Source organism: Haliotis rubra, unplaced genomic scaffold, assembly GCF_003918875.1.
Source record: "Haliotis rubra isolate DU_JTF1 unplaced genomic scaffold, ASM391887v1 Scf136, whole genome shotgun sequence".
NCBI classification, from domain to species: domain Eukaryota; kingdom Metazoa; phylum Mollusca; class Gastropoda; order Lepetellida; family Haliotidae; genus Haliotis; species Haliotis rubra.
Genome location: NW_025765292.1, coordinates 616,959 through 631,548, shown reverse-complemented (window position 1 = coordinate 631,548; position 14,590 = coordinate 616,959). Strand labels below are relative to the sequence as shown.

At 38.1% G+C, this 14,590-nt stretch overlaps 1 protein-coding gene across 1 annotated transcript in view; it reads left to right on the top strand.

Annotated features, from left to right (window-relative positions):
• Positions 1-312: 312 nt before the first annotated feature.
• The window catches only part of LOC124268060 (tubulin polyglutamylase ttll6-like), a 35,214-nt gene continuing 20,936 nt past the window's right edge, over positions 313-14,590 (top strand). Inside the window, 3 exon segments of the mRNA XM_046703071.1 lie at positions 313-356; positions 5,050-5,301; positions 5,813-5,952. Of these exon segments, the coding sequence (XP_046559027.1) occupies positions 5,284-5,301; positions 5,813-5,952 (158 nt within the window). The 5' untranslated portion in view covers positions 313-356; positions 5,050-5,283.

The window sequence follows — 14,590 nt, the reverse complement described above, 5'->3', positions numbered from 1 at the left end:
TTGGTTATTGCAGGGTATATTGTAGATACTGACCACTGCCTTGTTGGGAACTGTACCATGTCTATAGGGTGAGTACCGGTATTTCTGTGGTCTTCATTGGTTATTGCAGGGTATATTGTAGATACTGACCACTGCCTTGTTGGGAACTGTACCATGTCTATAGGGTGAGTACCGGTATTTCTGTGGTCTTCATTGGTTATTGCAGGGTATATTGTAGATACTGACCACTGCCTTGTTGGGAACTGTACCATGTCTATAGGGTGAGTACCGGTATTTCTGTGGTCTTAATTGGTTATTGCAAGGTATATTGTAGATACTGACCACTGCCTTGTTGGGAACTGTACCATGTCTATAGGGTGAGTACCGGTATTTCTGTGGTCTTCATTGGTTATTGCAGGGTATATTGTAGATACTGACCACTGACCCACATTTCAGATTTAATATTTCTTATAATTCACATTGTAACAAGCTTGTTAAAACAACTTCAGTCAAAGGAACTGTACCATCAGACACTGGGGTGAGTATCAGGTAGACTTCTGTCTGACCGTTGGTGCCGGGTCAGAGGGTTCATATTAAATGAACACCTGCTGCCTTGTTGGGAACTGTACCATGTCCATAGGGTGAGTATCAGGTATCTCTGTGGTCTTCAGTGGTTATTGCAGGGTATATCATACTTTTTGTGGATACTGACCACTGCCTTCTTGTTGCAATGTCTATTAGGTGAGGAGTTTGGCTGTGGTCTTCATTGGTGGTTGCATCTTTACCAGGGTATTATGATACTGATTTTGTGTACATTATGTGAATATATCTTCAAATATAGTCCCGCTAATCTGAGATTTCCCCTTGTAAAGTACTTCAGATGTGTTTAGTTTTGTCTCCTAAGATCTGCTTGATCCTTGTCAAGGCTTCAGGTGTTGACTACAACCATACAAGATTGCCTAGCAATAATAGACGTATCTCTGGGTCTACTGGAATAGAGTTTACTATTAATAATACTTGCTTAGATGCAAGCATAGACCTGACTTAATAACAGTAAATTACAACAGACTCTGAGGTGTAAGATTCACAGTATTTGCTTATCAGAGACATTAAGTATTTCTACTGCTATGTATAAATCACACTTACCCTGGCAGATAGGGCCATTGAGACTATTTACTGAACTGTCGGTCATGCCTGTTTAACATTCTGTAGTGTGTTCAAGTACTGTAATATTGTAGATGATATGGCCACCTTGATTTGTATTGAAAGCAAGATATAAAAGATTGTATGAAACTCTGAAAAGGTCAAATTGGTAACAATGGTAAGCTAGTGTGGGTTAATTTCAAACTTATTATAGGATGACCGTTATTTTGTGCTCATGATGAGTACCTATGGAGGATTTACTGTTTACATACACAGTTGGTCCTTGTTTGTATCCAAGATCTATAACATTTCTCTGTGACTGGGCAGTACTATACAATTGCTACCATACTGACAGGCTAGGTGATTTCATGCTGACAACATGATAAAGTCACAAATATTATCTAGCTTTGAAGGAATCAATAAACATTCTTTTGAGTACATTCTTGTTTATGGCGTACCAGAATATTATTTTGATAGGTGCCAGGTAATGCTACATAAACTAACAGTGTTGATAAAGGCAACTGTGTTGGCGTTGAGAGTAATTACTAAAACAATCAGCACGCCTTAGTGGTTTCAACACCAACTATCACCTGTATGTATTTGATTAAACACATCACGCAATACTGAAAGTAATCTGATCAAGGTGAGTGTTTCCATTCAGCTGGTGTGGAGACATGTCATTCAATCTGCCATGTTTAAATATACCTTGTACTGATTTGAAGGTCGCCTGTTTCTCTATACTGCTTGTCAAGTTGTGAACCCTAATTAGATTTTCAAACATGATATTGATAAGAATGTTATTATCATGATTGATAATAAAGTAATAACTGAACTTTAATTCTTTACATTGTTTGAAATAAGGCTTGGGAATTATCATGACTATCTTGAGTTTGGTTTTGTATTATAATTATCATGAACCTGATGTTGAAAATGTAATACCCAAAGAACCCTTGAAATTTCAATCAAATCTTATCCTTTGTCTATTTGAACTGATGATGGACATGATAAAGGTAAACATACAGTAGGACTACCTGATCAGGTTCTCCTATCAGTCTAAAAAAGAAACAGTTATACATACCATTATACATACATTACTCCAAAAATATTGTTGAACGAATAGTCAATGTCTTGTAAATACTTTTGTTATAAATTTATCATTGTCATGGAAGAATGTTAATATTAATTGTAATATTTTACTTTCACATTAAATTAATGAATCAGAGACAGAAAATTATATCTGGCAAACAGGTTTTAAGTAATTTTCTAAAACATGCATTATTGCTTTCCTCAAACATCAAGCTTACTTGCTTTGTAAAAGCTGACATAGTATTTAAAGTGTCATTGAACCAAACTGACTAAGTGTGGAGCGTGAATGCAATAACTGTGTACAAAAGCGTTAACATAACACTTGATGATGAGATATTTGTGTGTATTGCACACTGTTATAGTATGGCCCTTTACATTACATACATGGTGGAGGGCACGTGGTACTGATCACTGACAGTCCTTCTTTACATGAATCTTTCTTCTTAGTGTGAATATTTCATGATCCAATTACTCTCAGAAGCTGTTTACCATGTTGGTAATGGGCACAGTGACATTTAAAAACAAATTAGCAGTTGTTCATGTTGATCCAGTACATTGTGATCAGTTTGAATGAAGTTATCTCTGAATGTAGCAGGTACAGCAAGTTACCAGTCCATACAGGACACAGTATGTGGTAGTTGGGACATAGTGAAGGGGGCGTGGAAGATGCTGATGGTTTAAGATGTTTAAGGAGATTGAATAATTGATGCTTTGAGAGGTAAAAGTCAATCTGCTGGGTGGGCCAGGGTGAAGGTTTGATTCACCCCTGTGACAGCTTGTCAGTATGGTTGTTGATTTGTAATTCATTATACGCTTTGTGATAAGAGGGGTAAATGTCACCCAGTCAATTCTGAGAAATCTTATACAGCAGTGATGGACATCAATGAACAGTGATTGTCATATCTCAGTTATTTGTGGCAAGACCTGTTTATGTTAAAAGTATTAAATCAAAAGTACCAGTTACTGATGTTTATTGGGAGCTTGTGTATGAGACTTGTTGGGATAGTGTTTGATTTGCAGAATCCAATGAACAGTGAAAGGTTGCAATGATCAGTTGTGTCTTTTGCTGAATCCATTGGACGGTATAAGGTTGTAATGATAGGTTGTGTCTGTTAATATATGTAGAATTATATGGGTAGTATAAGGTTGTAATGTTAGGTTGTGTCTTTTGCTAATTCCATTGGTGGTATATGGTTATAATGATAGGTTGTGTCTGTTTTGCAGAATGCAGTGGCCAGTAAAAGGTTGCAATGATAGGTTGTGTCTTTTACTGAATCCATCGGGTGGTACAGGGTTTCAGTAGTAGGTTGTGTCTGTTTTAGAATCTAGTGGGCAGTACAAGGTTGTTATGATAGGTTGTGTCTGTTTGTAGAATCCAGTGGATGGTATAAGGTTGTTATGATAGGTTGTGTCTGATTGTAGAATCCAGTGGACAGTATAAGGTTGTTATGATAGGTTATGTCTGTTTGTAGAATCTAGTGGGCAGTACAAGGTTGTTATGATAGGTTGTGTCTGTTTGTAGAATCCAGTGGACGGTATAAGGTTGTTATGATAGGTTGTGTCTGTTTGTAGAATCCAGTGGACGGTATAAGGTTGTTATGATAGGTTGTGTCTGTTTGTAGAATCTAGTGGGCAGTACAAGGTTGTTATGATAGGTTGTGTCTGTTTGTAGAATCCAGTGGAAAGTATAAGGTTGTTATGATAGGCTATGTCTGTTTGTAGAATCCAGTGGAGTGGACGGTATAAGGTTGTTATGATAGGTTGTGTCTGTTTGTAGAATCCAGTGGACGGTATAAGGTTGTTATGATAGGTTGTGTCTGTTTGTAGAATCCAGTGGACGGTATAAGGTTGTTATGATAGGTTGTGTCTGTTTGTAGAATCCAGTGGACAGTATAAGGTTGTTATGATAGGTTGTGTCTGTTTGTAGAATCCAGTGGGCAGTACAAGGTTGTTATGATAGGTTGTGTCTGTTTGTAGAATCCAGTGGACAGTATAAGGTTGTTATGATAGGTTGTGTCTGTTTGTAGAATCCAGTGGATGGTATAAGGTTGTTATGATAGGTTGTGTCTGTTTGTAGAATCCAGTGTACAGTATAAGGTTGTTATGATAGGTTGTGTCTGTTTGTAGAATCCAGTGGACGGTATAAGGTTGTTATGATAGGTTGTGTCTGTTTGTAGAATCCAGTGGACGGTATAAGGTTGTTATGATAGGTTGTTATGATAGGTTGTGTCTGTTTGTAGAATCCAGTGGACGGTATAAGGTTGTTATGATAGGTTGTGTCTGTTTGTAGAATCCAGTGGGCAGTACAAGGTTGTTATGATAGGTTGTGTCTGTTTGTAGAATCCAGTGGACAGTACAAGGTTGTTATGATAGGTTGTGTCTGTTTGTAGAATCCAGTGGACGGTATAAGGTTGTTATGATAGGTTGTGTCTGTTTGTAGAATCCAGTGGACGGTATAAGGTTGTTATGATAGGTTGTGTCTGTTTGTAGAATCCAGTGGGCAGTACAAGGTTGTTATGATAGGGTTGTGTCTGTTTGTAGAATCCAGTGGACGGTATAAGGTTGTTATGATAGGTTGTGTCTGTTTGTAGAATCCAGTGGGCAGTACAAGGTTGTTATGATAGGTTGTGTCTGTTTGTAGAATCCAGTGGGCAGTACAAGGTTGTTATGATAGGTTTTGTCTGTTTGTAGAATCCAGTGGACGGTATAAGGTTGTTATGATAGGTTGTGTCTGTTTGTAGAATCCAGTGGACGGTATAAGGTTGTTATGATAGGTTGTGTCTGTTTGTAGAATCCAGTGGACAGTACAAGGTTGTAATGATGGGTTGTGTCTGTTTGTAGAATCCAGTGGACGGTATAAGGTTGCAATGAACAGGAGTGACAGGGATGGAGACCCAGACCAGTTGGCGGATGATCTGGAGGACGACCTTGTCATCAGCAGCAGTGACAGCAGCAGCTCCGAGTCAGAGGCCAGTGATACCGAGGACAATGTGGACTCGGGATTCGGTGGCACCAGTGGCCAAGAGCTAACCCTAGTGGATGATGACTCCCCAGTTTTGATCCACCAGGAGCTTGATGGGGAGGCAGACCAGGGTAAGTGTTGCCTTGAATATTCTCTGACCTTACAAGGGTACAAGTAAAGGGGATCTTGTAGCATTTTAATATTAGGATGTGGTGAATATTTCAGGGTTATGACAAGGACCCATTGACAGCCATATATTATGTTGAACACTGGTTCTTGTAAGAAAGTTGGGTTGATATGGTAGTACTAAGGTTGCTTAGTAGGACATTAGCCATGTTGGGCAAACACTGAGGATTGAGAGGAACAAGGTAGGTAGTATGAACAAAGGTGAGTGGTTGTGTTGTTGAGAGATAGCAGCCAAAGATGTTATGTGTGATTATAAAAAGCTTGAATGTTTAATGTAGGAAAGTGAACATGATATTTTTATATTACAATTGGATGATTTCACTGCAATCCATTACTTCGTTTCCAGTAAATGTGAAATAGATAGGTTTTAATTATTTTGGGAGACATTATGTGTAAAACAATCCAGAAAACTCCTGATCAGTAAGATTATTTTTAATTCCTATTTTATCTTTACAGATGTGGGATATGAGTATGAAGGCGAGGGTGAGGGTGAAGGTGAAGGTGAGGGTAGAGAGAGTGTTGTGGAAACCACCCCCTGATATCACCTCAAAGAAGGACATCCAGGATAAAAAGAAGAAGAAGAAAAAGAAGAAACGGTAAGCAATTTGTTTCAAAACCTTAGAGTTTCGTTTCTGGCCCGAACTTGTATTTGGGCATTATGTTAGTTTTAGTATGTGGACAAGTACAAGCTGATTGTATTCCCTATATTACGAGACAGGTGCTTCAGACTAACAGATAAAGTCACAGACTGGGTAAAACATTACATTCTACTCCATGGCTGACTGGCTGGGTAGTCTTCGGGGAGGTAGTCATAACCCAGTACATAATTACATTGCTTCAGTGGTAGCCTTGACCTAGTAGGGACAGGTTAATTGGAAGGTACCTGGCACACTGCCCCCTGGGTCAGGCAAGCAGTCAATAGTTGTTCTAGGTCACTGAATAATCGGGAATTTGGTAACACTTTGCCAGTGTTTTCCATTGAATATATATCCAGTAGATATTGTTGTCTTTTACTTAGGTTACAATTATTGTTCCAGTCAGTTGCTTTTTTTAGAGCATGTCCTGCTGTTACCATGGTGACATTTTAAAGTGGAACACCTCATTTAGACAGCACTTGATGTTTCATGTTGTTCCAGTTAATGTATGGAACTTACATTACATTGATATGGCACTGTAGATAAGAGGCAGCTGTCAGATAAACCACTGTGTATATCCCGTGTTTACATGTATTGTCATCATCTTGCTATGTAGGATGTTCACAGGTAGGATGTGTTCATGACACCCAGTCTATTATCCTCACTCATATGGGAGAGCTTTGTGTTTATAACTGAGTTAATGTTGCCAGCTTGGTCCAGTCTTGATATTGAGAGCTAGACAGACATTTCACTATCATCATTAGGACTGACTATTATATTTTAAGGTTGTAAGTTTCATTTAAGACAAAGTTGAAACCATATTTATAAAAACAAAAACATACATTCAAGCTCACAGAAAATGTTAATTCCTGTTTTTCACATTCCCTCCATCAACCACAGACTTTTGCATTATCACCCACTCAAACAATTGTGCCTTTAAGTATCTCTTGTTTGGGTTCTGATCTGACTTTGAGCATTGCCAGGAAGGTGGCCATCTGTGTGTTTCATTCTTCCTACTATGGAATTTGATGTTGGTGATATTATCCAACAGAAACTTTGATAGGGTTTGAAAAAATGTTTTCAGCTGCTGTAGGTTATCTTGAGGCTAGTGGGATCTCTACTGTCATGGCATTTAGCTGTACTGCTTTAACTGTAGAGGTGGTGTGTTTACCTGAAACAATCTACTTTGACATAGTGTCTACTTGAAATAGGTTAACATATTCTACAAAGTAGAGGCTCTGAACCACTTGTGTTCTGACTCGGTCATGTACAGTGTTTATAACACGTAGAAGCTTGAAGCAAATCCAGGGTCAAGACCAGTTTGACATTACAGTATGAGAATCTCCTTGAACACGACAACATGTGTCATATATATACACCCCATTTGATCAGGGCAATAAAGTCATGACTCTGACTATAGCCTCAATGTTACAGGCATGCACTCTGCTAAACTTTATTACATGTGGATTCAAACTTGTAATGTTAACATATGGTTAAGGCACAATTTCTGTGTCAATAGAAACATTGCCATGTTCCTATGGTGGCATATGAGACCAGTTTTGACATCAATAACCTTTTATCAGCCCGGTTTAAGCCATGACAGTACTGAATCTCTATATCGTGTGTGCAGTACAGTTACAATAGGTCTCCCCTTGCTACAGCAGTCACGTTACTGGTATGTTGGAATATATGGAACGTAATCCCTCTATTTAGTCCGAGTTTCTTTACACTTTACACTGGTAATGTTTCAGGCATTGTTGCAGGTCAGTGTAGCAGAAAGCATTAACTGAGTAACCAATCTACCTGGTGGTTGTGACAATGGTAAAAGATCCTCTCTGTAATGATGGTTCAAGATGGCTGGGATCTAGAAACTGGGGCATGACGGGATAGTTTTATTGGAATTGGCTGTTTTTCCTTGTTTTACCAGAATTGCAAAGTTTTCATTTGCATAAATGTACATATCCAGTATCATATATTAAATCTTCATTTTGTCATTGATGAATGTAGTGAAATCTAGTTTATGTTTCTCTTACAAGTATGTTTTAAAGCTGAATATCATGTTAACATAATACATGTAGTAACAGTGAAGCCTAGTAGAAATCTCATCTCTTTATAGCCAAAATCAGAAAATTTGATATCCCATAGCAAGAAAATATTTTCCCCTAGTTTGGCAAACTCCCCAATCCATTATGCAAGATGTATGGTCCTACCCTTCGAAATCAATATAATATTTGACTTTATGTTTGCATTTATTTGACACTGGCGTCAAGGTATAAAACAAATATTGTTCATGACCATTCACTATGTTTGTCTTCTGCCAATCATATGTTGTTACCATCTGCCAATGTTGAAGCTAATAACAGATAAATGAGTTACATGTCAAGGGTGGTCTTCAGTTTCGCCAGGATACAATAAATATTTTGTCCCCTACCAACTGATTTGCCAGCTGAGATGAGTTTCAGTATTGATTTACTGTATATTATGGGTGTTGTGTTGATAGCCAGGTAGTTTCAAGTGGGGTAGGGCTGAGATACCACATGATTGATTGAACGAGGTGCTGATGGTATTAGTTGGGATATGTTGCATGTTTGGGAATGGATCTGGTTGTATGGCTGTCGAGGGGAAGGAAACTATGGTTAAGAAGTTTCATAAGGGATGTCCATTTAACTTCTTTACCCATTACTTGTAAAATATGCAAGGGACAAAAGCCTAAATAATGTAATATCAGTAATTAAGAGATAGTAATGTAGACAACAAATATAATATGAATTAATTCCCTTAATTAGCTCATGAAATAGCTACATTTGAAATAATATGAAAATGATGTTCAAAGACTGTATTTGGAGTTATCAATCAAACATGTCAAATGCTGAATTTACTTATTTCTTTTACATTTGCAGATTGTCAGGCAAAGTTATCATTTATTAATCAAGTAAATAGTTTGCTCTGGCCTGAAGAGAAATAAATTGATTTGCAATTGTTAAAACTGATTACATGTGAAATAGGAATACATGTATATTGTTAAACAAATATTTGATATGAACTGGGCAACAAACCTAAATATATGAACTGGTTGACACCCAGAAATAATTCTAACCATGTGTTTGATTTCTATACAAAACACATCAACCTGATTAACGTAAAGATAAATAATTAATTAGATTGTAATCAGACTTTTTTGTAGGAAAGATGTTTTTGTTGGCAGGTCAAATATTTTACCAGTCCTGCCAAAATCTAGCCTGTCCTTCTCCACCTTCGCAGTAAATATTCAAAAGGCCTATATGGACATTGGTTTGCTAAAATTGACCCACATGAGGAGGAGATCCCCACCTACCAAAATTCACCATCGGACGTTGGGACGGGCTATCTCCTACACTGTTGAGACTTTTTGTATGTTTCAGGCCTGTGGACATTCCTGTTAACACAGGAGGAGTCCCCCACCTACCTGAAACATGAGATGTTATCTAGGAGATTGTATGTTTAACCTGTACTTAGTACTTTGGGTTAGAGGCTTTCATAAAGTAATCTGTTTCACGGAGATCCTCACACTTGTAAGATCAGACACTAACTGTTTGGCGTTGTTGTGGGTTATATTTGTGTATAGTTTTGTAATGTACTCTTCCATCTTTGAAAGGGATCATTTAATTTTTCCTTGATACACAAAAATGATTCTCAACTATGTCATATGCATATTTATATAATCTGACATAACTGATTAGCTCAAACATTGAGTATTATGTTCCTTTGAAACCATTCGCAGCAAAACATAAATATTAGTCATTGTTATTGAGTGTCTGGGTTGAAATTTAAATGTCTTATTTGAGATCAGTGATATTATCTATGGACAGATTATTTCATATGTATATGTTATTATAGTTGATAACAGTGCTGTCAGAATCATGAAGCAGGTCTAGAGAGGAGTTTGAAAGTTTGCTCCATGAACATGTTGAACATAGTATATGTCACAGATCATAGGCTCATGTCATAGTGTATGTCACAGATCACAGGCTCATCTCATAGTGTTTGTCACAGATCACAGGCTCATGTCATAGTGTATGTCACAGATCACAGGCTCATGTCATAGTGTATGTCACAGATCAGAGGCTTATGTCATAGTGTATGTCACAGATCACAGGCTCATGTCATAGTGTATGTCACAGATCACAGGCTCATGTCATAGTGTATGTCACAGATCACAGGCTCATGTCATATTGTATGTCACAGATCACAGGCTCATGTCATAGTGTATGTCACAGATCACAGGCTTATGTCATAGTGTATATCACAGGCTCATGTCATAGTGTATATCACAGATCACAGGCTCATGTCATAGTGTATATCACAGATCACAGGCTCATGTCATAGAGTATGTCACAGATCACAGGCTCATGTCATAGTGTATGTCACAGATCACAGGCTCATGTCATAGTGTATATCACAGATCACAGGCTCATGTCATAGTGTATATCACAGATCACAGGCTCATGTCATAGTGTATGTCACAGATCACAGGCTCATGTCATAGTGTATGTCACAGATCACAGGCTCATGTCATAGTGTATGTCACAGATCAGAGGCTCATGTCATAGTGTATATCACAGATCACAGGCTCATGTCATAGTGTATATCACAGATCACAGGCTCATGTCATAGTGTATGTCACAGATCACAGGCTCATGTCATAGTGTATGTCACAGATCACAGGCTCATGTCATAGTGTATGTCACAGATCACAGGCTCATGTCATAGTGTATGTCACAGATCACAGGCTCATGTCATAGTGTATATCACAGATCACAGGCTCATGTCATAGTGTATGTCACAGATCACAGGCTTATGTCATAGTGTATGTCACAGATCACAGGCTCATGTCCATCATACTTATAAACATAGCAGTCACTTTTACATAAGTTGCTTGGAAACATGTACAAAATAGTAGGAATATTCCAGATGACAGGGGCAGTGGGGTAGCCTGGTGGTTAATGCTTCCGCTCATCACACCAAAGGCCTGGGTTTGATTCCCCACATGGGTACAATGTGTGAAGCCCATTTTTCTGGTGTCCCCTGCCGTGTTATAGCTGGAATATTGCTAAAAGCAGCATAAAAAATAAACTCACTCACTCACTCAAGATGACAAGTCTCACATTTTGTTAATGTATTTCCTCAATTTCAAAATAGGGATAAAAGTCAAAGATGTGAAAGTCACAGTTCATAGTTTGATTTAGAAATTGAAGATTAATGGAGTTCCTGCTTCAAAAGTATTACAATGGCCAATCTTAAGCACCTCAGACCCTCCTCTCTCTGCCCTGTCCAAGCTCTCCTTCAACCACACTTCATTGTAACACTGCAAAAGATCGGTTTAATCAAGTATGTGTTAATGGTAATCACGGAACTAGAGTAGGTCTAAATTTCATTCCCTGAATCTCAACTTTTAATTAACACTAGCAAGGAAAAACAATAGAGCTGATAAGTCATCTGGCTTGGTGCACAGAAACATGGAGATTGAAAAAATAGGCTGAATAATTCATTAGGTTTCAGTGGTTGCTGTGGTGAATCTGTGTTGGAGACAACAGGTGGTATACATGTCAATGTTCTCAACTATTTGAATCCTTCGTTTAACATATATATGTTACAGGGAATGTGTGAAACCAGGGATTTCAGGTAATCCCTGAAAGAGTCAGTGATTTCATGAAATCCCTGACCCCATATGATCCCCAGGGATTTCATGAAATTACTGAAATATTAGCTCAGTGATTTCATGAAATCCCTGTAAGCCCTTATTGAAATAGAGAACACCAAATTTATAATGCGAGTACAGAGTATTCCCTGATATACAGTAATGCATAATATGACAAATATTTTTCTTTTCATTCATGTATTCATATTACAGAATTTTTGATTCATTTATAGATCATTCTGAGGCAAGGCTCGTACAGGCTTGAATATTAATAATATAGCATACTGGATGTTTAAGGAAGTAGTGTCAGCCTAAGGCTAGTAACCCTACTGAAAACCCTTGAAAATGACAGATAAAAGCCCTAAAATGCCTTGAAGAGGCCCATGAATGTTAGTGTTCCATGTGTCTATGTACCTTGAAAGTAGATCTCATTCTTTTCAAGTAATTATGGTACAGGGTGAGATCATCAATGGATATGTGTACGTGTAATCTATACCCCATTGTGTCTCTTGGCTACGTGGGCATGATCCCAGTATTCACACACTGTGACTTTCAGTAGGATCACACGCTTAGGACTTGAGCTGACATTAATAAAAGTCTTAATCTGATGTGATAGTTAATTATTGACTATCAAGTCATATCAGTGTAGAGGGGTCTATCAATCATAAGATATAGGCATCAATATACAAGATGTTTGGCTTTTTAAGTAAGAGACAAAACATGACTGGTTTTGATTGACATTGTAAATCCTGTTGGAAGCAGTGACAGAGCTAATAAAACTGATGGAGTAAACGACATCTGGCCTCTTAAATTACTGAACCTGAAAACTTCAACCAGTGGGCAAATAGTTACAGTTAGAGAGCATGATTACAGATCTTAGGTTGTGGGTTCCATTCTCATCATCCATAATGAAAAGTTTCATTTCTTTATATCTTCAGTTTTTAAACATTAGACTTTCGAATTACTTAACTCCAAACAAAATCTTACGAAAAAATATAAAAGTATAATAAGAAATGTCCAAAACAAAAGTCAGTGATAGGTTTAAAAATGGTTCAAACGAACCTTTTGTCTCATTATGGTGGAATAAAGAAACTATATCAGACGGAATTGTTCAGTTGCCTTTGTTCTCACATAATAGAAATAATGATCAAATGTCAAGGATGACATTTGCCTTAGGAACATGTGGCTACAACAGTACTGATGTGGAACATTTCAGTGTGATTTGGAACCTCCAGCATGCCAGAATCTACACATTTCTGTCTGTTTCCAAGTTGAGCGTGCTTAGAAAAATATTCTTTGGGAAGATTATCATTGTCAAAATTTGCATTTACATAATTATATTAATTACCAAACATTACTATTAGTGGTTGAAAATATTTTTTCTAAGCCCTCTTAACTAGTTCAGCAATTTGTTTTTAATAATATTCAATAGTTAAAGGTCTTTAATTTCTTATTTACTGAGCTTGTTCTTTGAAAGAATTCTGACAGTGTACTTTCAAGCAGGTTTTTGAAAAGATGATGTTATAAAGTGACATAGATTTCTACTGTGACTGTTTTTAAATTTATCAAATGTAAATGTGATTAGGTGAGATTGGCATAGTTAATAATCATCAGGGTGTGTCTCACACAGCAGGAAAACACACAATCACCACATTCCTTGCTTCAGTGTGTTCGGAAGTGTTTGGGGCTATTTCCTTAGTATCCATTCAGGGTTTTGTGCATCCAGATTATCCGAATGTTTGAAAGTTATATTGATCTGGTTTGTTGAAACACATTCATCAGTGTTCCAGCTACATGATGGCAGACTGTAAACCACGGGGCATTGTTCCATTCAGCTGGGTGCAATGAGACACCAGTGTCCCTGGCTACCAGATTCATTAAGTCACCTAATGACAGTATAGGTTGCTACAGAGCAGTTCTCACCTGGACCACTGGGCATTGTTCCATTCAGCTGGGTACAATGAGACACCACCAACCACTGTCCCTGACTACCAGATTCATTAAGTCACCTAATGACAGTATAGGTTGCTACAGATCACTTCTCACCTGGACCACTGGGCATTGTTCCATTCAGCTGGGTACAATGAGACACCACCAACCACTGTCCCTGACTACCAGATTCATTAAGTCACCTAATGACAGTATAGGTTGCTACAGATCACTTCTCACCTGGACCACTGGGCATTGTTCCATTCAGCTGGGTACAATGAGACACCACCAACCACTGTCCCTGACTACCAGATTCATTAAGTCACCTAATGACAGTATAGGTTGCTACAGATCACTTCTCACCTGGACCACTGGGCATTGTTCCATTCAGCTGGGTACAATGAGACACCACCAACCACTGTCCCTGACTACCAGATTCATTAAGTCACCTAATGACAGTATAGGTTGCTACAGATCACTTCTCACCTGGACCACTGGGCATTGTTCCATTCAGCTGGGTACAATGAGACACCACCAACCACTGTCCCTGACTACCAGATTCATTAAGTCACCTAATGACAGTATAGGTTGCTACAGATCACTTCTCACCTGGACCACTGGGCATTGTTCCATTCAGCTGGGTACAATGAGACACCACCAACCACTGTCCCTGACTACCAGATTCATTAAGTCACCTAATGACAGTATAGGTTGCTACAGATCACTTCTCACCTGGAACACTGGTCTTTTTTATTATTATAGGATATTTATATAGCGCATACATATCAAGGCTGGTTTTGATTCCTCGATCATTGATTTCAACTAGTGTTTGCTCAAGGCTGGGTTTTGATTCCTCATTATTATAGATCAGCGCACATATGGACTAGTTTAATCTCAAGCGGTACATGGTTTTGTTATCAATCTCAACTCCTTGTGGAGTATACAACTCTTGCAGCAACTTAACTCCTTGTGGAGTATACAACTCTTGCAGCC